The sequence below is a fragment of the Malaclemys terrapin genome, chromosome 2 (genome assembly GCF_027887155.1).
Source record: "Malaclemys terrapin pileata isolate rMalTer1 chromosome 2, rMalTer1.hap1, whole genome shotgun sequence".
NCBI lineage: Eukaryota > Metazoa > Chordata > Testudines > Emydidae > Malaclemys > Malaclemys terrapin.
Genome location: NC_071506.1, coordinates 227,813,594 through 227,837,510, shown reverse-complemented (window position 1 = coordinate 227,837,510; position 23,917 = coordinate 227,813,594). Strand labels below are relative to the sequence as shown.

Here is a 23,917-nt window from a genome sequence, read left to right as displayed (position 1 = left end):
AGTTCCACGCTATGCTAGGTTTTGGGTAGCAAGCATTCTCACAATGGCAATGAACCTTTTCAGAACATTTTACCATCAAAGAGACTCTGATGCAATCTTCTCTTGAAGCTGATCATCTATGTGGCCTTTAACCTTAGTCTCATTTCAAGCTCTTTCCACCTATGGAATGTTCTCTGGTGATTTGCTGCGTTCTCATGGCATGCCAGATTTCTAGCCAGATTTTTCCAGTCCTTTGTTCCTGTAGAGCCCAATGTGGCTGGAACATTAGACTAGAAGAGTTTGCAACAAAAACAGTATGTAGCATTCTGGGTTTTTGAGTACGTAAGCCATGGCCTCTCCACTTTGTCGCCATTGGGGATTTCACACCAGTAATGTGTTGGATGGAAACTTCTATTTTCATTTGTCTTCGGGGAACATGAAGTTTTTCACTTGCTATGGCCCATGCAGTGCAAGGAAGTCCCTCAGTCTACTTGTCAAGCGGGTCCACAGTCCTGGATCATCTAGACTTAATGAACTAAACTCAGCAGCAGCTGTTTCTTGCACCTCCACCACACTCTTCTCTGATCTACACTTTTCTTCAGGAATGTGCATGGTTACATCCATTTGAGATGGAGATATGGATGCTGCAATAGCTGCCAGGTCACCTGCACTCTAACTGGAAGATCAGGCATCTCCTCACCACTCCCATCCTCACTGGGGCTGGAAGGCTCACCGTGAACATTTGAGTCTATGCATCTCAGGAGAGTTCCTTCCTGCTTAGATAGAAAAGTTTCCTTTCCTCTCTTTCTTTTTCTGAATGCTGCTCCAGAGGGACGTTTTCTTTTTTCACTCATGACTGCTGTTCTGTGCCAGCTATAGTGGCTCTCCACACTCAATTGAGGGGGACAAATAAGCAGGCCAGTAGCAGGGCCTGATTGAGGGAAGATATCAGCATCTTAAGGGCCTAACTGGCTCCTACTACTTCAGTTGTCTGCCTGTTCTCCTCAAGTGGGTTCAGGGAAGCAGCAGGAAACAGGAAGCTCCCTGAGAAGCTGGTGTTAATCAGTCCAGGCTCCTGGGGGTGCTAGAGAGGTACATAAGAGGCTCCTCCTCCTCTCTCTCCCTGCAGCTCCTGCTGCTTTCTGTTATTCCCTCTCACCTTTTCTCCTGCCTGCCTGTTATGTCTCTTGTGCCCTCCTTCCTCCAGCACAGCACTCCACCATCTCTGTGCATCTAGAGCAGAGAGAATACATATGCACCATCAGCAGACACAATTTTCTACAGTCTGGGTCCTATTGGCGCTCCCCCACAGTCTGGCACCTGAGGCGGCCGCCTCAGTTCGCCTCATGCTAAAACCAGCCCTGGTTCTATATCTTAAAAGAAGCAGCATGACCATTTTATATCGTATGTAAAAAATAAATCTTTTGGCTGACAGTCTACATTCCTAGTTACCGAGACATGATATGAAGTTATCATAATAATTTCATCATCATAATTTGATATTAACCATCTTCCCACATCCCACCACAGGATAAAGAAACAAAGTCTGATAGATGTTCACTACTGCAATGTTGTTAGACATGACATCATAAAAAAGCTTTCTGTGGTACTCTGCATTTTTCATATCCACAAAACCTTTTCTATGCAGAAACAGGGAGTCTGTGTCATTTTGTATATGATGGATAAAAATAGCCATCATTATATCCTAGCTTCTATTCTCAGTACTATTCAGAAAAAGAAGAACTAAGCCAAATAAATAAATACAAGACACACCAATGACCTGGAAGGGGACTAAACAATATATGACATTGCAGAAAACTTGTCTCTCTCAGCAACAGAAATTGATCTAATAAAAGATATCACCTTGACACTCTAATATCCTGGGACCTACATGACTACAACAACATTGCATTACAGATGGCATGAAATTATAAAGGCTGGTCATAGATTCATAGATTCATAGATTCTAGGACTGGAAGGGACCTCGAGAGGTCATCGAGTCCAGTCCCCTGCCCGCATGGCAGGACCAAATACTGCCTAGACCATCCCTAATAGACATTTATCTAACCTACTCTTAAATATCTCCAGAGACGGAGATTCCACAACCTCCCTAGGCAATTTGTTCCAGTGTTTAACCACCCTGACAGTTAGGAACTTTTTCCTAATGTCCAATCTCGACCTCCCTTGCTGCAGTTTAAACCCATTGTTTCTGGTTCTATCCTTAGAGGCTAAGGTGAACAAGTTCTCTCCCTCCTCCTTATGACACCCTTTTATATACCTGAAAACTGCTATCATGTCCCCTCTCAGTCTTCTCTTTTCCAAACTAAACAAACCCAATTCTTTCAGCCTTCCTTCATAGGTCATGTTCTCAAGACCTTTAATCATTCTTGTTGCTCTTCTTTGGACCCTTTCCAGTTTCTCCACATCTTTTTTAAAATGCGGCGCCCAGAACTGGACACAATACTCCAGCTGAGGCCTAACCAGAGCAGAGTAGAGCGGAAGAATAACTTCTCGTGTCTTGCTCACAACACACCTGTTAATGCATCCCAGAATCATGTTTGCTTTTTTTGCAACAGCATCACACTGTTGACTCATATTTAGCTTGTGGTCCACTATAACCCCTAGATCCCTTTCTGCCGTACTCCTTCCTAGACAGTCTTTTCCCATTCTGTATGTGTGAAATTGATTTTTCCTTCCTAAGTGGAGCACTTTGCATTTGTCTTTGTTAAACTTCATCCTGTTTAACTCAGACCATTTCTCCAATTTGTCCAGATCATTTTGAATTATGACCCTGTCCTCCAAAGTAGTTGCAATCCCTCCCAGTTTGGTATCATCTGCAAACTTAATAAGCGTACTTTCTATGCCAATATCTAAGTCGTTGATGAAGATATTGAACAGAGCCGGTCCCAAAACAGACCCCTGCGGTACCCCACTCGTTACGCCTTTCCAGCAGGATTGGGAACCATTAATAACAACTCTCTGAGTACGATTATCCAGCCAGTTATGCACCCACCTTATAGTAGCCCCATCTAATTTGTATTTGCCTAGTTTATCGATAAGAATATCATGCGAGACCGTATCAAATGCCTTACTAAAGTCTAGGTATACCACATCCACCGCTTCACCCTTATCCACAAGGCTCGTTATCCTATCAAAGAAAGCCATCAGATTGGTTTGACATGATTTGTTCTTCACAAATCCATGCTGGCTATTCCCTATCACCTTACCACCTTCCAAGTGTTGGCAGACGATTTCCTTAATTACTTGCTCCATTATCTTCCCTGGCACAGAAGTTAAACTAACTGGTCTGTAGTTACCTGGGTTGTTTTTATTTCCCTTTTTATAGATGGGCACTATATTTGCCCTTTTCCAGTCTTCTGGAATCTCTCCCGTCTCCCATGACTTTCCAAAGATAATAGCTAGAGGCTCAGATACCTCCTCTATTAGCTCCTTGAGTATTCTAGGATGCATTTCATCAGGCCCGGGTGACTTGCAGGCATCTAACTTTTCTAAGTGATGTTTAACTTGTTCTTTTTTTATTTTATCCGCTAAACCTACCCCCTTCCCATTAGCATTCACTATGTTAGGCATTCCTTCAGACTTCTCGGTGAAGACCGAAACAAAGAAGTCATTAAGCATCTCTGCCATTTCCAAGTTTCCTGTTACTGTTTCTCCCTCTTCACTAAGCAGTGGGCCTACCCTGTCTTTGGTCTTCCTCTTGCTTCTAATGTATTGATAAAAAGTCTTCTTGTTTCCTTTTATTCCCGTAGCTAGTGTCGGAGAAAAACTGAGTTCTCACTATTTTGTTTAGGTACAGCAAGTCAGAGGCTTTATTATTAACTCTCACATGTGCAGAGGAGAGAGCAAGTAGGTCTCTCTCTGGTAACTAATTACAGCAAGCATTTATACCTTTCATTACAGAAATAATGAGGGACAGCTGCATTTTGTTTATACATAGGCCATCTTGATATCTCATTTCCTTACTTGTTTTGACTCTTGCCTACATACAATTAGTTTCTATACCTTATCTACACAAGGTCTTCTACACCTTATCTATACTGAGGTCACAATGACTTCTTACACAGCTCTTTCTCACCCGTCTCACACAATCCTCACACAATCCTCACACAATCCTCGCTTCTACAAATCTCGCGTTATCAGGGTTATCAGGGTCACAGCTAGCTTGACTCTTGCTAACAAAGACTGTCTCTTGCTAACGAAGCCTGACTCTTGCTAACAACCATCATGCATTGCAGTTCCCTTCTGTCAGTTCTTTTCTCTGCTTCCACAACCCCCCCCTTTTGTACTTCTAGTACAACAAACATTCTCAAATCTCTATTTGCATCAAGTCCTGGACTTCAGATTCTAAATTAGATGCTTCAACCTTAGGGGTTTTGATTGGATGCAATGATAATGCATGATTAGCATGAACATGAAAGGTATTACTATTATTACGTCTTTTACAACAACAACAACATAATCCTAAACTAACTAATAACAATACAAGCAATAACATTCCCATAGCAATACTATAATGGGGTTGTTGTACAGCCTTTGTCATAAAGCACAATACATCATATTTAGTACATAAGGTAGATACTCTATAAGCAGTGTGAAAGGCATACTTTTCTACTTGATATACATTTTGAAGCATGTGAATTTGCCCTTGTACCTCAGAGATTTTCTGAATCTCAGGTAACAATGAAAGCAAATTTTGAAATCTATCAGATAGTAAGCTAGTCCAATTAAAGGGTATCTGGAACCTAAGGGCTACTTGAAAAACTCTATCTGCAGGCCAGTAAATGATATGATTGCCTGCAGTGGTAGTGAGATTAAAATGTATGTCTTGTGATATGGTGTCATTAACATACACACAGCTATCATTAGCTTGGAAGAGTAAGTGTCCTGTCAGGGTAGTTCCTTGTCCCCTACCCTCCCAGCAAACGTAGTCATAGACAGTGACAACTTCTCCTGGCTTCAGTTTACGTGTACACTGAAGCTGTGGGGGTTCTAATGGGCAGAATGTCTATAGGTTACCTAACCCCATCCAAATGTCAGGTGTAATCCTAGGAGCACTAACTAAAAATCGATTGGGCATACCAGGTGGTCTGATTTCCCAGATGTCTCGATGAATTACCCAATCCCATATGCATCCTCCCCATGGACCTGGCAGGATACGGTATGTGGGAGCCCACACCCCCTGTACCGGTCCATATGCTTGGAAGGAGCACTGAGAACGTCCACACTTCCACCCAGAAAGTTTCCAAGTATGTCTCCATGGCCACAGGTCAGATGGCACTCCTGACGTGTCTGTAAGGGCAGTGGGCCAAGCCTGGTGCTCTAGATCATTCCGAATGGCCATTAGCTGGTCATTCAAGAAATCCTGAATCTCTGAGCATGCTAGATCCCACTGCAATGCCTTCCCAGCCTCAGTGATATTCAATACCATCTCTGTCAGTAACTTCTGGGTCATAGAACTAAGGGCGGAGATAACATGTAACTCACCAACTCCAGCCTGTACCTGGGTTAGTTGTGCTCCAGAAACAAGGCCTATGGCCTTCTCTAGTTGGCCCAATTTCTCATCATTGGAATGTGTAGTACTGTTTGTATCTGGATAAGTTACAGTGGTGGTGGCAAGGGTCAAGGGACTAGTGGTGGTGGGTGTAGTCTTTGTAGTGGCAAGGCGTTTTTTTTATATTCATCATCTGAAAGCCAATTAGGGAGGGCAGTGCATCCTGAAGGTACCTGTCCATAAGCACAAAGCCCTGATCCTGGAAAGAATCCACCCCACCACTGGACCCCACATTCCCAGGAACGTTCCCCACAGTTCCCTCCTTGCCAATAAACAATACTTCGTTTCTACCACCAGGGCCAGTTCTTAATGTCTTTTGTAGTTAGAAAGTTCTGGACTTTGGTGGTTTCAGCAGAGTGAGTGTTTCTTCTTTTCTTCTTCAAAAGCAGTTGTGATTCACCATAATACCGGGGAGAGGTTACTAGCACTTCACCCTGTACTGGTGTGATTCCTGTAAAAGAATTCAAAGGCACAGTAGATCTGTCAGTGGACAAGGGAGAGGTTACTAGCACTTCACCTTGTCCTCTTTCCCTGCTGTCCAGGAGGCACAGCAGAGTTAGCAGGAGAAATAGGCTGATCAGCAGCTGGAGAATCCTCTCCAGGCGGAGGGGTCTTTTTGCAGTGTGAAGCATGGGTCCAGGTGGGCAGTCCTTGGCACTTCACAGCAGTGTTGGTAGTTAGCAGGACTTGGAAAGGAACTTTCCAGCGTGGAGCCAGGGCAGTCTTTCGCTGATGGACCTTTATGTAGACCCAGTCTCCTGGTTCCAGCGAGTGGCAGGGCTGCACAGGATCCTTGGGTAGTGCTTCTTTCACCTGTGTATAGAAAGACTTAACACATTTCATTAGTGCCTGACAATACTTAAGCATTGTGTCCTCCATTAAATGAATGTCCATCTGAGCTAGGGTCAGTGGGGGCGCAGTTAGTCGTCTCATCGGGCGACCTGTCAGAATCTCCTGAGGGCTGAGTCCAGTCTTTCGATTGGGAGTGGCCCTCATACTCATTAGTGCCAGAGGAAGGGCATCTGGCCACTTCAAGTTTGTTTCAGCACAAATCTTGGCCAGTTTATTTTTCAGAATTCCATTCTGGCGTTCCACTGTCCCAGCAGACTGCGGATGGTGGGGGCAGTGAAGGTTGTGTTGAGTCTGCAAAGCTGCACATAACTCTTTTACAATCTGTCCAGTAAAATGAGTTCCACGGTCACTGTTGATACTCACAGGGATGCCAAATCGTGGTACAAAATCTTTAAGCAGAAGTTTCACAACAGTCCTGGCATCTGCTTTCCTGCAGGGAAAAGCTTCAACCCAATTTGAAAATACATCCACCAAAACCAATACATATTCATAGCCACAACATTTAGACAGTTGAATAAAATCAATCTGAATATTTACGAAAGGTCCCCAAGGGGGAGGGTGAGCTGCCTGCCTAACTTTAACAGCTTTACCAATGTTATGCTGCTGACAAATCACACATTGTTGACAGTAGTGATGTGCAATGACTGGGAACCTGAATGCACACCAATCTCGGTTAACTGCAGCAACCATCCCCCCTTTGCTCACGTGAGCCATTCCGTGGTATACACGAGCAAGATAGGGCATTAGCATCTTCGGTGCAACCAGGCGACCAGCTGGGGCACGCCAAAGATGATCAGGGTGTAGAATACAGCCATTAGTACTCCATAAACGTTTCTCAGCTGCCGGTGCTGCTTCCTGGATCTTGGCCAGATCCTCAAGGGAGGCTAGTGGAGGCTGTTCAATCAAAGCACAAGTATATTCAGCCTGAGGTGCAGAAAGGGCTGCTGCTTTGGCTGCAGAGTCTGCCAAAGCATTTCCACGGGTAACTTCATCATGAGGGGTCTGGTGAGCTGTACATTTCACGACAGCTATAGCTTTGGGCAATAAAAGGGCATCTAAAAGAGCAGAGACATACAGACTGTTCTTAATAGGAGAACCAGTGGATGTAAGAAAACCTCTATACTTCCAGAGCAACCCATAATCATGTACCACTCCAAAAGCATAACGAGAGTCTGTATAGATTGTAACTGCTTGATCCTGAGCGAGAATGCAGGCTCGAGTTAAAGCCACAAGTTCGGCCACTTGAGCAGAAAACACAGAAGGAAGGAAAGCACTTTCAATAACAGCATGTGCAGAACACACAGCATAACCAGCAACCAATTTGCCCTTAGAATCTCGCAAGCACGAACCATCTACAAAGTAAATAAGATCAGGATTTTGCAAAGGCACATCTAGTAAATCATCTCTTGGACGAGAGAGAACCGATGTCACAGACACACAGTCATGTGGGTCTCCATCTTCGGGCCCAGGCAACAAGGAGGCAGGATTTAGAACAGGGCAACGAGCCAAAGTAATATGGGATGAAGACAACAGGACAAGCTCATATTTTGTAAGACGAGAAGTGGATAGATGCTGTGTCTTAGATTTTAACAAGAGAGCAGCCACAGCATGAGGGACAGCAACAATCAAAGGAGATCCTAAGACAATAGATTCAGATACCTGAACAGCAAGAGCTGCTGCAGCTACAGCACGCAGGCAAGGGAGAAATCCAGCTGCCACAGCGTCTAGGGCAGTACTGTAATAAGCAATGGGACGGTGTTTGTCTCCGTGCCTTTGCGTTAATACAGCCAAAGCAATCCCATTACGCTCATGACAGAAAAGAGTGAATGGTTTAGCATAATCAGGAAGTCCCAGGGCTGGTGCACTGGACAGACTTTGCTTGATAGCAACAAAAGCTTGTTCAGCCTCTGGAGACCAAGGAAGAGGCTCAGGGGTACCTGACTTAGTCAGATCCTGTAAGGGTTTAATCATTGTTGCATAGCCTAAAATCCATTGTCTACAGTACCCAGTCATGCCAAGAAAAGTACGCATTTGAGAAATAGTTCCAGGCCTCTTAAAGGAACCTGGAGTGCATGTGCCACACTTCTAGTAAGATAACGGGTACTTTCCTCAGAGGGATTAGAATCAGGGGAGCTACTGGGAGGCTCAGAATCACCACTTTGTGGTGAAGAGGAGGCTTCTCTCCCAGGGGAAGAGAGAACAATGTGTGCAGCTGATACATGCAGTGGTGAAACTGGCACTTCCGGGTGAGATTCGTTAGCAGACCCAGGCTGTGCAGGGGGAGGAGGCAGCACGGGCTGCTGCTGCTGAATGTTACTGAAGAAATCTAAAATATCCTCAGCAGTTTCCTCCTCACTGTCAGACCTAACTAATTGGGGATAAAGGGGAGCAGAAGGAATTGCTTGAACAGGATTAGGATACACAGGAGCAGAAGGAATCGCTCTAGGGGTTAAACAGCTGGATGCCTTGCATTTAAGCTGTAAATGTTGCACTTGGGCTTTTAACTTTTCCTGGGAGTCCTTTAGACTCCGCACTCGAGACTCGTGGAGTCTCTTTGTTGCTTCCTCCCACCAACAGACAAATTGCTCCCACTGTGTATCAGAGGCTTTTGGTGAAGCCAGAGTTTCTTTAAGGTATTTAAGTTTGTCTAAATCAAAGGTACCTTCTAGTGGACATTGTTTAGATGGATTTGCACGCGTGTAAAGATTCCAATTATCTAAATACCTGCAGGTTTTCGGGCCATAATGTACGTACATGAAATAAGCTGGGGTACCCTTAGGGGGTGAAAGGGAAGACTTAGACTGTCCCCCACCCATTTTCCAATCACACACTCAAAAGGGGAAGGATGCCCTGTCCGCGCTAGCGGCTCATAAACTAAGGATCTCTCCCTACAGGGTATTCACACAGGAGTGACTAACAAGGATAGCCATGACCCCCTACACCTCCCTTCAGCAAAGAGCGTCGGCTAATCTCAGAGAGAAAGCGCCGCTTACTCTGTTGCATCCAGTGAGATGGTCAGACTGTCAGTGGCTCACACGGAGAGGAAAAGGGGAGGGAAGATGGGTGCACACACTCCTAGACCCAGGTAGCCTCCTCGCCGGACGATGCCAGGCCGAGTCAACCTACATGGGTCGGATCTCCTAAAGATCCTCTAGTTACCGGGCTTGCGTTAGAGTAGTTCTGGTCACGAGCCAAAAGACTTCGCAGAGTACTCTGGGCGTCTTCCGGTAACACTCAACTCACACTGTGTACACACACACACACACACACAGACTACACACACCAACATACCAAGGCCTTATACCAGGTACTACTCCTGAGTACCTCCAGGTACTATTCCCAAGTACCTTGATGCATCACTTGAGGCGGTAAAAACCCCTCTTGAGGCAGTAACAACTCCTCAATACAGGTGCAAACCCTATGCACCTAGCATATGCTTACAGGGGGCGGCAAACAATTCCCCTATTACGCCGCTCAGCATCTGACCTTGCTGCACAGTCAATAAGTTCGGATGGCGTGAGCCCAACAGGGGCAGACGGCCCCACGGACAGTCCTCCTCCGACACCCCAATAGAGATTTCAAAAGGTCTCTTACCTCTATTGTGGCGCCATGGGGTTCGAAGGGGAACGATCCGTAGCAGCTGCCGTTGCCTCAGTGGGCGTTGCCATCCCGGACGAGCCCCCAAATTGTCGGAGAAAAACTGAGTTCTCACTATTTTGTTTAGGTACAGCAAGTCAGAGGCTTTATTATTAACTCTCACATGTGCAGAGGAGAGAGCAAGTAGGTCTCTCTCTGGTAACTAATTACAGCAAGCATTTATACCTTTCATTACAGAAATAATGAGGGACAGCTGCATTTTGTTTATACATAGGCCATCTTGATATCTCATTTCCTTACTTGTTTTGACTCTTGCCTACATACAATTAGTTTCTATACCTTATCTACACAAGGTCTTCTACACCTTATCTATACTGAGGTCACAATGACTTCTTACACAGCTCTTTCTCACCCGTCTCACACAATCCTCACACAATCCTCACACAATCCTCGCTTCTACAAATCTCGCGTTATCAGGGTTATCAGGGTCACAGCTAGCTTGACTCTTGCTAACAAAGACTGTCTCTTGCTAACGAAGCCTGACTCTTGCTAACAACCATCATGCATTGCAGTTCCCTTCTGTCAGTTCTTTTCTCTGCTTCCACACTAGTTTGAGCTCATTTTGTGCCTTCGGTCATTAGTAAAGACCGAGAGAGACTGAATTGCAAGAGACTTGAATAACCTGATTAGGAGCTTATAGTACCTAATAAAAGTTATTTATTAATGGGAATTTGGTAAAAACCAATGACACCAAGATTTTATATATATAAAGAAGTTCATATCCAATAAAATGGTAATTAAAATGGATCTAGATGAGATTGTGAATACAGGATTCATAAAATGGGAAGCTTAAAGGATGGTAACATTTTCCAAAAAGTACAACTAAACCACAGTAAACAGAGCAAGAGGATTTAATTGAGAAAAACATAATGGAACTATAGTAGAGGGATAAAACCAACATTATCAGGGATTAAGAATAAAGCCATTGCCTGTGTTAATTGAGGACATAGATCTTGTAGATCCGGTTGGTCTCTGTTGACCTTTCAATTAGAATGTAATTCATGAGGACATTGGCCTCCCTGTTTCTGTCTGTTAGTTATATGAATCATATTTGTGGTTTTATATAGGAAGGTGCTAAAGTTTATTTGAAGGCTTTTCTCATATAAGAAACTAGAGGGGATAATCCAGCTATACATATATCCATACAGCTATAGGTTTAAAACTGCAAGGATAATTTTAAAAAATCACTTTTCTTTGTTGTAGCTTGAATTTGCAGTGCAATGTGCATATGTATTCCTGCTTATATTGATGTCTTGTACAATAATTCCCTTTCCCAGAAAGGGCTGAAATAACAATAAGAAAGACATTAGAAAAGCAAACAAGAGAAGGAAATGGGAAATAAAGTCTTGCACTGCAGGATGATGCAAAGTTCATTGAATAGGAACACTCCCATTAACCTCAGTGAGCTTTGGCTCACGTTCTACGGAGCTGATTCTTCTACTTTTGAAGTCAGTGGCAAAACTCCCATTGACTTCAAAGGCAGGGGATCGAGCTCTATGTGAATAAAACTGGTGACATCACTAGACACAGATTGTACAGGTGCCATTTGATGGCAACTCAGCAAGCGTATTCTGTAAGTGGAAAAGTTGCAAACAGTGTAATTAGGATGTAAAATGGACATAGGAATTATAGCCAGGTAGAAGGGTTAGGAAAGTTAGGTGAGCATTCCTTTAAGAAAAAAAAAGGCGATTAAGAAGAACTATTGACTGATACACATACACTTGTAAGAGGTGGATGCCCCAAAGGAAGTATGACTGCCTCAAAATCAAGATGGCACAAACAAACTGAAGCTTATAAAGCACTAAACACCTGGGGAATTTAGGAAAAATGCATTTTATATAGAAATGAATTAGTGTGTGGGCAGCAAAGGGAAGCTGCAACTCTGAATGCAGTGGATCCAGTGAAAATGCTCAAGAGTGAAATCACAGTGCTTAGAAGTGCCTGTGAATGCACATATTTTTAAGCTCTTTATATTCTTTTCGATTCGAGTAAGCTCTTTGGGGGAAGAGAGCTTGGCCTTTTGTAAAGTGCCACTTATATGTAAAATGTTATATAAAAGTATACATAATAAAAAACCTAATTGTCTTCTCAATAAAAAATGCTTACTGTTCTGAGAAGAACTTCTTTATCGCCCGCATTTATATTGATTGCATTGTCCTTGTTTTTCTTTCATCTCAACATTCGCCCTCCCAACTTCTCTTTGTCACAAATTTTCAGAACACTTTACATTTACAAAGCAATCCCAAGAAGAAACTGAAAAGTTTCTCAAAGACAAGTGAAACTTGAAGTCAGAGTATTTTAAACGGAGTTGTTGCTTTGGAAATGATGGGCTTACTTCCTGTGGAAACTAGACAAATCACTATTCATGCGCAATTCTCAAAAAAAATGGGACCTTTTGACAAACAAGCCTTATGACTCAGTGTGATCTTATAGTCATTATGAATAAGCCAAAAATGTCAACACTGAATACTAGGGTATAAAGCAGGTACCCAGATAGCAAATATAAAAGAGTTATAATAACACTGCATCTTAGAGGCAGGCATTTAAGAAGTGTGTGAATTTCATAATCTTGAAAAAGATTGACAGACCTGGAGATTGCTGTGCTGCTCAGCCAATGTGCACAAATATTATCCTGGAATGACCACCTGCATAGGTGAGGAGATTAAATTATCTCTATTGCCCATCCCAGTGTTAGCCTCTGTCAAGGGCACCAATTATTATTATACTTTGGCTATATGGATACCTGTCACTAAGAGTTAGACAGCAACCATTAACTCATTTTGCATACTGTAAATCACTTAATAGTCATCAGATGTTATCAGCTTCGGTCAGTACTGACCTGGACTGAATTTGAACCAGTTACCTAATGAATGGAGCTCTGCCTATTTGCATCAGCTAAGAATCTGCCCATTGAATTTCTTCTGCCATCATGCTGCCTGGTTGCTTAGTTTTCTCATTCTTCATAGACGCATGATGTGTAATTGTAACCATCAGGCCAAGTCTACCTTAAAAATTGTTGCTAGCTGTGGCAGGGCAGGGGTAAAACCCCCTTTAAAGCCCTGCCAAAATGCTGGCTGTGGTCTGCTCTCTGGCCAGGTGGCCAGGGTAGAGACACAGGTACTCAGCAGGGAGCCCAGCTGCAAGCCCCAATCAGGGCTGGCTCAGAGGAACATGCTGAGCTGAGTGCCGACAGCTGGGCTGAGGCACAGGAGGGCTATAAAAACCCTGAACAAACCTCAGAGGAGGCTAGACTGGGAAGAGACAGGAGGGTAGTATCACTGTCTCCTTACCGAAGGCGGAAGCCTCAAAGGGAGGAAACCCAGGGGAGGGTCTGTGGAGTGCTAGCTGTTGGGAGACTGGGGAACTGCACGAACGCTGTAAATAAAGACACTTGGGTGATCCAGCAAAAGAAGGTGTGGAAGTCTCTTTACTATACCAGCCTAAACGCAGGGTGCAGGTGGAAAAGAAGCAGAGGAGCACCGACCCTGTGACACTGGCATAGCTAGATTGGACAGGGGTTGTGAAGAAGTGTGAGCCCTGACCTGTGCTGGGCAAAGCCCTAGTGTAGATATAACTGTGCTGCCAAAACTTGCTCCCACTGTGGACCTACTCTCCGTGACAAGTGGTACAGTCATTTTCACTGTTGAAACACACTGATTACCACTTGATCAGCCTGGCACTAGAAAGCACTTTGTAGCCTGAGAGGCTACAAAAAGGTATCTACCATCCCTTACACACTCTCCTTCTCTGATTTTGTGATAACTTTGATTTGAGAGGCACATCCATTACAAAGCTCTGTCTGTTTAAATTGCCGAGTGTTCCGACATTCCTTGAGAGTAGTTGCCTCTATGGCCTTTTTTCATCTACCGCAGTCTACAAAACAGGATTGGCTCATGGGGAACACAGAGCTTGTCCAGAAGAGCGAGTGACATAAATTCTCCTCTTGAGTAAGCAGGGAAATCTGGAAAGCCAACGCACAAACTTTAAGATGACCAAGGACTTCTCTCCCAAACTAAAGCCTTCTCTCATAACACCACCATCCAGACATAGGCAAGCAAGAGAATCCAAACTCTTTGCACATGGAGCTGGCTGAGGTGCTCAGAGAGTAAATTTCTGACTGCCTTTCACTGGGTCTGTGGTTTTAAAATGATGAGTATGTGCCACCAGGGGAGAAAAATGTTCACTCCCCAGCGCTTTTCATGCAAAAATCCCAAATGTCTCTGCAGTTCCCCTGAGAACTGGCAAATAACCAACAAGTAAACTGCAATGCAGCAAAATGACTTCTCTTAATGAAAAGGAATCCTTTGGTGTACATTTTCAAATGAAGAAATCCCTCTGGCTATGAACGGTGCTAATACAGGACAGTAAAGGACCTGTTTACTTCAGCTGTGTCACAAGGCACCTTGGTTTAATGCTACCTCATTCAACAGCACCCAATAGAGCCAATGGAGATTTATTTGGAAATACTTGGGAGTGGAAATTCTCTCAGTTCTTGAATCTCGTTGTTTTTTTTTATGGCGGCAGATTCTGGCTGAGGTTATCATATTTAGCTTCCAGGGATCCTCAGAAGACTGAGGAAGAGAATCCGCTCTGGCACCAACAGGACCTGCAATTTCAGGGATTGTAAGCACAAAGGCTCCTCAGTAGAAACAAGCTTGTCTTGTTGAGGGTGCAAGGACCCCCTAATTTAATATTCACAGGAGTCCTGTATAAATGCTGGGGAAACCATGTGAGAATATAAACCAAAACTATGTCCGTGAAATTGGCTTAAATTCCTTCTCAAGAGACGGTTAGTCATGTAGATGCCATTTGTTCATTCTTTATTCTGATCCCAATTTTAATGGGCTACAAATGATGGAGGTTCTCTTCCACACTCTGAAAAGATTTCTCTATAGAAGCACAAAACTACATGCTTAGTAGCATTCCTACGTTTATTAAAAGTACTGTAGTATCCTAGAGTAATAGTCTCAAATACTGCAATAAGCACATCCCAAACTGTAGTGGTTTGGATTATTACTGTAGAATATTGGAGATTTTTAAAAACAAGAATGTAAATAAAGAAGAGTGGAATATATAGGAGCTCTAGCAGTAGTTATTCAAATCTTTATTCAAACATTTCTTTTCTATACAGAAATGCCAGTTATTTATCCATTTATTTTACTCATTTAGCAGACACCCTTCTTTTGCTGACATTAGCATTGTTTTCCTTCTCCACCCTTGTTTGAGCTTCTTCTAAGGGTACGTCTACACTAGCCGCCAGATCGGCGGGTAACGATCGATCTATCGGGGATCGATTTATCGCGTGTAGTGTAGACGGGATAAATCTATCCCCGATCGCTCTCCTGTAAACTGCTGAACTCCAGCTCGGCGAGAGGCGGAAGCAAAGTCGACAGGGGGGGCTGTGGCCGTCGATCCTGCGCCGCGAGGACGCGAAGTAAGTAATTCTAAGTCGATCTAAGATATGTCGACTTCAGCTACGCTATTCTCGTAGCTGAAGTTGCATATCTTAGATCGATTCCCCCCACACACACACCCGCCCCAGTGTAGACCAGGCCTAAGCATGCATCTGGCAGCTGACATTCTCTGATTCCTACACCTCAGCATTCTTTAGAATTTTCCCGTGGTATTACCATTTCCGCTGAGGGTAGCAAACTTGAGAGTAACCCACACTTCCCCTCATCCTTATGAAAACAACATTTGTATTCAGAGTTACCTTTGTGAACATCAATAGTTAAAAAGGGCAGGGGGGATTAGGGTATGGTTTTTAAAAGCTCTTAGTATTGGCCTACCTTTGCAGCCATTTAAATTAATGGTAGAACTCCCATTGATTGCACCGGAGATGAGTAAGACCAACAATGAGTACTTTTGAAAATCCCACCCTTACAGAGTTTTTAATCATATGAACATGTAGGTGCTATAGGTGTTATGTTCTATTGTACGGATAACAGATGGCCTCCATTTCACCTGGACTGGTCCCTTGAAATATGTGTTAACTATTTACACTAAACAATATTTTCCACCCTGTATTTAGTCGTGACACTCTGAGGCCATGTCTACACTACAGACCTACATCAACTATGTCGCTCAGGAGTATGAAAAATCCACACCCCGGAGCGACGTAGTTATATCAACTTAATCCCCCATGTAAACAGCGCTACGTCGATGGGAGAAGCTCTTCCGCCTCATGGGGAGGTGTATTAACTATACTGACATGAGAAGTTCTCCCACCAGTATAGTAGCGTCTTCACTAAAGCACTGCAGTGGCGCAGCTACACTTCTGTAGCATGATACGTGAAGACAAGCCCTAAGTTTCCCAGACCTAAAACTTGTCTCTCTCACCAAGAGAAGTTGGTCCAATAACAGATACTACCTCACCCATCTTGTCTCTCTTCAATAGCCTGGGACCGACATGGTTACAACAACACTGCAAACAATGATCATGTTATACAAAATTAATCTTCTAAACTCCTTGCCGTAAGATAGTAATGAAGAAAAATGCTTAAAATAATTCTAAAAAAAATTAGATTTTTATATGAATAATAAGAATACCTGCAATTTCACTAGGTAGGACAAAAAGTATATATAAGGGATCTCAACTTCCAGGCTTCATATCAACCACTTACTGTCTGTGATTAGTAAGAAACTTTCCTCTTAGGCATAACTGTCAACACCTGTGGCTGTGTGTGTTTTATGCCTTCCTCTGAATTGGCCAGTCTCAGAGGGAGAATACTAGATGGCCATTGGTTTGATCTGGTTCTAATGTTTTGATACATTAGATTAGATTATCTAATGTCAGTGTTACATTTAAATATATGGATTGATCATATGAAATTAATGCTCTGATATGCATAAAGGGGGTATCAGAGGGCTTTGTGCTACAGAAGGTCTTTGCTCTGGCTTCTCATCTACAGAGTTCAAATGGCTCCGATCAGATTTATGGTCAAGTAAAATGGGTTTGGTGGTCTCTGCACTATGTGACAAGGGGGTTGTTGACCACATTTCCACACTGCAGCAAATTACGTACAATTACTACAATGCACTTTCCTATAAATTGCCAGTATGACGCATTAAATATTGTAGCATTTTTTGTAAGAACAGCTGAATGTGTTCGGAAGAAAAGGGAAGCATTGTTCCTCCTTAACACTCACTTCTCCCATGATACATATAGAAAGTAAATTAATATTTTATTAGGGCTGTCAAACAATTAAAAAAATTAATCATGATTAATCTCACAATGAATTGCACTGTTAAACAAGAATAGAATACCATTCATTTAAATATTTTTAGATATTTTCTACATTTTCAAATATATTTATTTCAATTACAAACAGAATACAAAGTGTACAGTAAAAAGAAGAACAGGAGTACTTGTGGCACCTTAGAGACTAACAAATTTATTAGAGCATAAGCTTTCGTGGACTACAGCCCACTTCTTCATGGACTCCTCCGGACGGTCGAAACAACAGACTAGATTTCTACATAGATTGCTTCCGTCGACGTGCAAAGGCTGAAATTGTGGGAAAGTGTACAGTGCTCACTTTATATTATTATTTTTTATTACAAATATTTGCACTGTAAGAAACAAAATAAATTCACCTCATACAAGTACTGTAGAGCAATATCTTTATAATGAAAATTGAACTTACAAATGTAGGATTATGTACACAAAAATAACTGCACTCAAAAATAAAACAATATAAAACTTTAGAGCCTACAAGTCCATTCAGATGTACTTCTTGTTCAGCCAATCGCTAAGACAAACAAGTTTGTTTACGTTTACAGGAGATTATGCTGCCCTCTTCTTTACAATGTCACCTGAAAGTGAGAACAGATGTTTGCATGGCACTGTTGAAGCCAACATTGCAAGATATTTATGTGCCAGATGTGCTAAAGATTCATATGTCCCTTCATCTTCAACTACCATTCCAGACGACATGTGTCCATACTGATGACAGGATCTGCTCGATAATGATCCAAAGCAGTGCAGACTGACGCATGGTCACTTTCATCATCTAAGTCAGATGCCACCAGCAGAAGGCTGATTTTCTTTTTTGGTGGTTTGGGTTCTAAAGTTTCCGCATCGGAGTGATGCTCTTTTAACTCTTCTGAAAGCATGTTCCACACCTCCTCCCTCTCAGATTTTGGAAGGCACTTCAGATTCTTAAACCTTGGGTCGAGTGCTATAGCTATCTTTAGAAATCTCCAGGGGTGAAAGTGAGCCGGTACAGGCCGGTACTCCGTACCGGTAAGAACCCGCACCGGCCCATACCCAGCCCACATTAAAGCACTGCCGTGGCAGCACTTTATGTCCCTGCCCCTTTTGCCTCCCCTGTAGGGTCCGTACCGGCAGGGCCGCCGACAGGGGTGGGGGGAAGGGGCAGCAATGTTAAAGCGCTGCCGCAGCAAAGGACCCTGCAGCGTTTTAACGTCCCTGTCCCTTTTGCATTCCCCGGCTGCTGACAGGCAGGGGGGGCAAAGGGAGCAGCTGCCCTAGGGCCGGCGATTTAAAAGGGCCCGGAGCTCCGGACGCCACTGCCGCTACTGCAGCAGTGGCGTCCAGAGCTCTGGGCCCTTTAAATCAACACAGGAGCCCCGGGCAGCGTTGGCCAAGGGCTGGCTGGGGGATGCTGACTCCCCCAGCCCCGCCCCTTCCACCCGAGGCCCCACCCCTTCCAGGGGCCAGAGCCAACACCTTCCCCACCCCACCCCTGTACTGCTAAGTGTCCTCAGTTACTTTCACCCCTGGAAATCTCACAGTGGTACCTTCTTTGTGTTTTGTCAAATATGCAGTGAAAGTGTTCTTAAAATGAAAAACATGTGCAGGGTCATTATCCAAGACTGCTATAAGATGAAATATATGGAAGAATGCAGGTAAAACAGCAGGAGACATGCAACTCTCCCCCAAGGAGTTCAGTCACAAATTTAATTAACACATTGCTTTTTAACGAGCATCATCAACATGGAAGCATGTCCTCTGGAATGGTGGCCAAAGCATGAAGGGGCATACGAATGTTTAGCATATCTGGCACATAAATACGTTGCAATACCGGCTACAAAAGTGCCATGCAAATGCCTGTTCTCACTTTCAGGTGACATTGTAAATAATAAGCAGACAGCATTATCTCCCGTAAATGTAAACAAACTTGTTTTTCTGAGCGATTGGCTGAACAAGAAGTAGGACTCAGTGGATTTGTAGGCTCTAAAGATTTACATTGTTTTGTTTTTGAGTGCAGTTATGTAAAAAAAAATCTATATTTGTAAATTACACTTTCATAATAAAAAGATTGCACTAAAGTACTTGTATGAGGTGAATTGAAAAATAGTATTTCTTTTGTTTATCAAAAATAATAATACAAAGTGAGCACTGTACACTTTGTATTCTATGTTGTAATAGAAATCAATATATTTGAAAAAATAGAAAAACATCCAAAGATATTTAATACATTTAAATTGGTATTCTATTATTTAACAGTGCGATTAAAAGTGTGATTAATTGAGATTAATTTCTTAAATCTTTTTGAGTTAATTGTGTGAATTAACTGCTATTAATTGACAGCCCTATATTTTACTAATAATAAATTGATAATCTGCACAAGCTGTGCAGACATCCAAACACATTAACCATGTAATCTTACTGCTGTCACCTTGCTCCTTCCTTACCACATATTCTTCTCCCCCATTCTCCATCTTGTCATATCATGACTAGAATTAGAATGCAAGTCTTTAGTGAAGGAAACGTGCTTTTATGGTCTTGTCCACATGAAAAAACTGTATACATTTCAACAAATCTATTTAGAAACTGATTTAGCTAAAATCAGTTTATTATAAGGCACTCCTTAACCCAAATAAGAGTATCCACACACTAGACTGAACCAATTTAAATCAATTTATCAAGTCATTTAGTTAAACTAGCACAATTTTCTCATTTATACCAGGCCAAAAGGTACTTTGATGTGCCTACCACACTACTGGATTCTGTTAAAAGAATTAACAGTAACTGATACTCACTGCTGTCCATCATCTACCATCCAATTCACCCTTTTGAGAATTACAGTCTTTTTTTTATTTGTATATTTTTATGAGTTGTAATTTGTTCTGAATGGTCTACCAATTATTTAGGGGATTAAATTATGTTTCCTTTCCCTTATAAGGGCTCTCCTGATGACTGCTTCTGCTGCACCTAGCATAATAATTATTAAATGTCTGTTTTCTCTCAAGAATGCATTTGTTTCTTGGGATAGCTGCACCCTTGGTTTAATGCCAAGTAAGATGGTGTGAAAGGAGTATCCGGGGCAAGAGGTGGAAGCCTTCTGCTTGAGTCATTTACTGTAGTCCAGAACATACTGCAGGGGGGTTTCTGTCCTATTACTATTTTTCCATCCTTAATTCGCTAATATAGTGAGCTCAGTTTCCTGAAGTGTTTCACAATAGTATCCTATACCTCCCTTTCATTAGAAACCAAATAGCAGTTTTCATTACAACAAAAGACCAAAAAAAAGTTTCTAATACGGGATTTTCCCAGTGACCAGTGGCAATGAATATAAATATGCCCAAAATCAGGGATTCCTTCATCTCATTCAGCCCTCCAGCCCTCTGGCCAACAACTATTTTGAAAGAGCAAAGGGGGGGGAAAAAGAGAAGGAAATGAATTATCTTCGGGGATGTAAGTAACACAGTCGCTCAGCAGCGGAGTGAGCTAGGCTCTCCCGCTGTCTTTTTGACAGTGTGTGCAATTTAACCGGCAGGATTTCACTCCGCTCCCTTGTCTATTTCCTCTTCTCAGGCTTTCTCTTGGCAGCGACACTGCTCCTCGGGACCAGAGCTGTCCCTCTCCCGGATTCCTCCGGGGAAGAGGAACTTGTTGATCCCTCGGACTTGCTTGCCAGAAGCCCCTCGCTGCCCGATTGCGAGTCCCTGGCGTGGCTGCTGCACAGCCAAGCGGTCAAGCTGAAGGATGAGGTGGGTAATACACGGAAGCAGCTAGGACTGGGATCCCAACCTGAGTTGGTCGGCTCTTTGCTGCACTTGGCAGGTTTTAACAGCAAACGGGACTATCTGTTGTTTTATGCCTCCCCTTCCCTACAGCTGTTTTATGTGGGCTCATGTTGTCATTTGTCTTGAGCTTGGCCATGGAATTGGCCACCTCTCTGTCTGATTGGGCTGAGGGGGCTTATAAGATAGCATGGAAGTGAATGTCTCTTAGCCCTGAAAAGCTCATGGGGCCATGAAGATATTTGTCAAAAGTGGAGTGAGTGTAGGCAGGCACAATCCACAGCCTCCCAGGGCATTTTTCTTTACGGGACATACAGTCTCCTGACTTCTAAAGGAGCAAATATTTGAGACATGCATCTTAGAAAGCATACCAATCTGCATTAGTGTATCCATGCTGTGTATCAGACAGACTACAGCAAATTGTTTCTGATGGGAAAAGCATAGAAAATGTAACAATTAATGCCCAAATTATGCCCAAATAAATCTTAGTTTTTAAGGTGCCACCGGACTCCTCGTTGTTTTTGTGGATATAGACTAACACAGCTACCCCTCTAATACTTGAGAAAATGTAACAGTGATTTCTAATTAGTTAGGACAACATATTAGACTATTCTGCAAAATAATTTAAAAAGCTGATTAAAAAAAAACATTTTTGTGGAGATTTCAGTAATGCACAAGGCCTTTCTACTGACATAGTTATACAGTGCCTTTTGCCTGGAAAATGGTAATGTGATAAAGGTATAATAAAATCTTTGTGTCTATTCCCAGATGTGTGAGAAATTTACTGTGTGTGACAACAGTATGGAGATGCTTGCCCAAAACAATCTGAACCTCCCCAAGATCACAGAGGAAGATGGATGTCTACTCTCTGGATTCAATGAGGCAAGGAATCAATAAGTTTTATAATAAATTAATAACCCAACACATAAGGCCTTATCAGAAGCTCACTGAAGCATTGGATAAACATTAGCTAGTTAACTGATACATAGAAACAATATTGTCATCAAATAATTTTTTCTGCAATAAGTAATTTCCTTACCCTTCTCTCATTTTAGGAAAAATGCTTGAGCGGAATCTCCAGTGGACTTTTTACATTTCAGACCTACCTGGAATATGTACAAGAAACATTTATTAGTGAAAAGCAAAAAGTGGAATCCATATGTTATGGTACAAAGCATCTGGCAAATACTGTGAGGCAGATGGTGAGTTATTTTTATGTTTACCCATACATAATTGTTTTGACTTTGATTTGAAAAGGAGTCAGAAATATAATGCTCTGAAACATAACATGAGACACATAGTGATCCCATTTGTTACAATGGAAGCAGACTGGCTCCACAAATCCATGTTCTCAATATATAAAAAGGATATCAATGGTATATATACAGAAAGGATATATACAGAAAGGATATCAATGGTAAATTAGATTTTACAAATATTTTCTGACAATTAGATTGTTATTTCTACAGCTTATTGTTATCTCTAATTTGCACACCAGCTCTAGCAAGTAAATGTGCCAAATTATTTTGCAAATTACACAAAAAAGTAGATGCTGGATTGGTGACAAAGAGAATTTGCTTTCTGTTAATTTTTTCCCTAGTAGTTGTAGAATTAGGACTCAATCATGCAGTCTTTTCACATCCAAAACTCCCACTGAGGTAAAAAACAAATACTCTTAAAGTGACCCAGAGAAAGACTAGAGAATACCTTTAATAAGCAATATAAACATTTAAAATCTCATAAAAGCAAGCTTTCATGCAGGATCGTATGGTATGATTAAAAATTTTTAGTTTAAAATCAAACATCCAAGTTATAGAATTGCTGATAAACACAACCTATAGGTTAATGACTTGGGCTGAATAACAAGTGCCACCTACAGAGAAACACTTGCTTTTTGCATCACATTTGATAACGCCTTAACATTTTACAAAAGCCTGAATATTTTTGGACTCAGAAAATTAAATGCTATTCAGCTCTAATAGCTGTTCTGGATGTTTTGCAATACCTTGAAAGGACACACTAGCTGTGCTTGTATGTTTTGCAATTCTTTGAAATGGAACTCTTTAAAATTCACTCCATTCCTGCAATTCTTACTTGCACTAATAGCTCTTCATGTGAATAGATTCTTTGTAGTCAGTGGAACTACCGGGTGAAGAACTACTTAGGTGAGTGAGGGTGCAGGATCAAGAATTATGGAAACTATAGGCCATTATTTCCTACAAGGTGTTTTACAATGCCTTGAAAAGCCATTTGTATATATAAAATACATTTTGTATTATATTTATTTTCATCATTTTTAGATGAATGGGAGCTGAACTTTTTCCACACAGTGATAACCTAGAATAATAGTCCTGTTGTGAAAAGATAATGGACCACTGATTTCACCTGTATATATTGCAAACATTGATTTGTGGCAATTGTCTGTGTTGCTCTATAACTGGATGAACTCAGTGAGACTTTAGCCTTCATGAAAGTGAGAAACTGATTGAACTGGCTGGAACTAAACATAATGCCTAATAAAAAGCTCACAAGTAAAACCTGTGCCTGTAGGAACAATGAGAGATCCTGGGGAGTAGAAATAGAGTCTTCCTTCCCAATTAGGAAGTGGGACCTGGGCCACCCATAGAGCCAAACTGCCCTAGCTGCTACTGAGTATGGGGAGGACTTCGGGACATAACCTATTGCTCACCTGTTGTTAGTTTGTGGTCAAGTAGATCCATAGAACCATTGCCATGTCAGCATGCCCATATTCCTTTGTGGTTCTGCGGAGATCCTCCACACAGAACTCTGCAGTATGCAGCAAGGAATCAGAGATGCACGCACAGAGGTGTGTGCTCAGAATCCACCCCTTCAAGTTATTTTAAT

At 42.3% G+C, this 23,917-nt stretch overlaps 1 protein-coding gene across 1 annotated transcript in view; it reads left to right on the top strand.

The window, feature by feature from the left end:
* The window catches only part of IL6 (interleukin 6), a 49,042-nt gene that overhangs the window by 20,695 nt on the left and 4,430 nt on the right, over nucleotides 1–23,917 (top strand). The window contains exons 2-4 of the mRNA XM_054017633.1: nucleotides 20,785–21,019; nucleotides 21,821–21,934; nucleotides 22,108–22,254. Of these exons, the coding sequence (XP_053873608.1) occupies nucleotides 20,785–21,019; nucleotides 21,821–21,934; nucleotides 22,108–22,254 (496 nt within the window). The remainder of the gene's footprint in view (nucleotides 1–20,784; nucleotides 21,020–21,820; nucleotides 21,935–22,107; nucleotides 22,255–23,917) is intronic.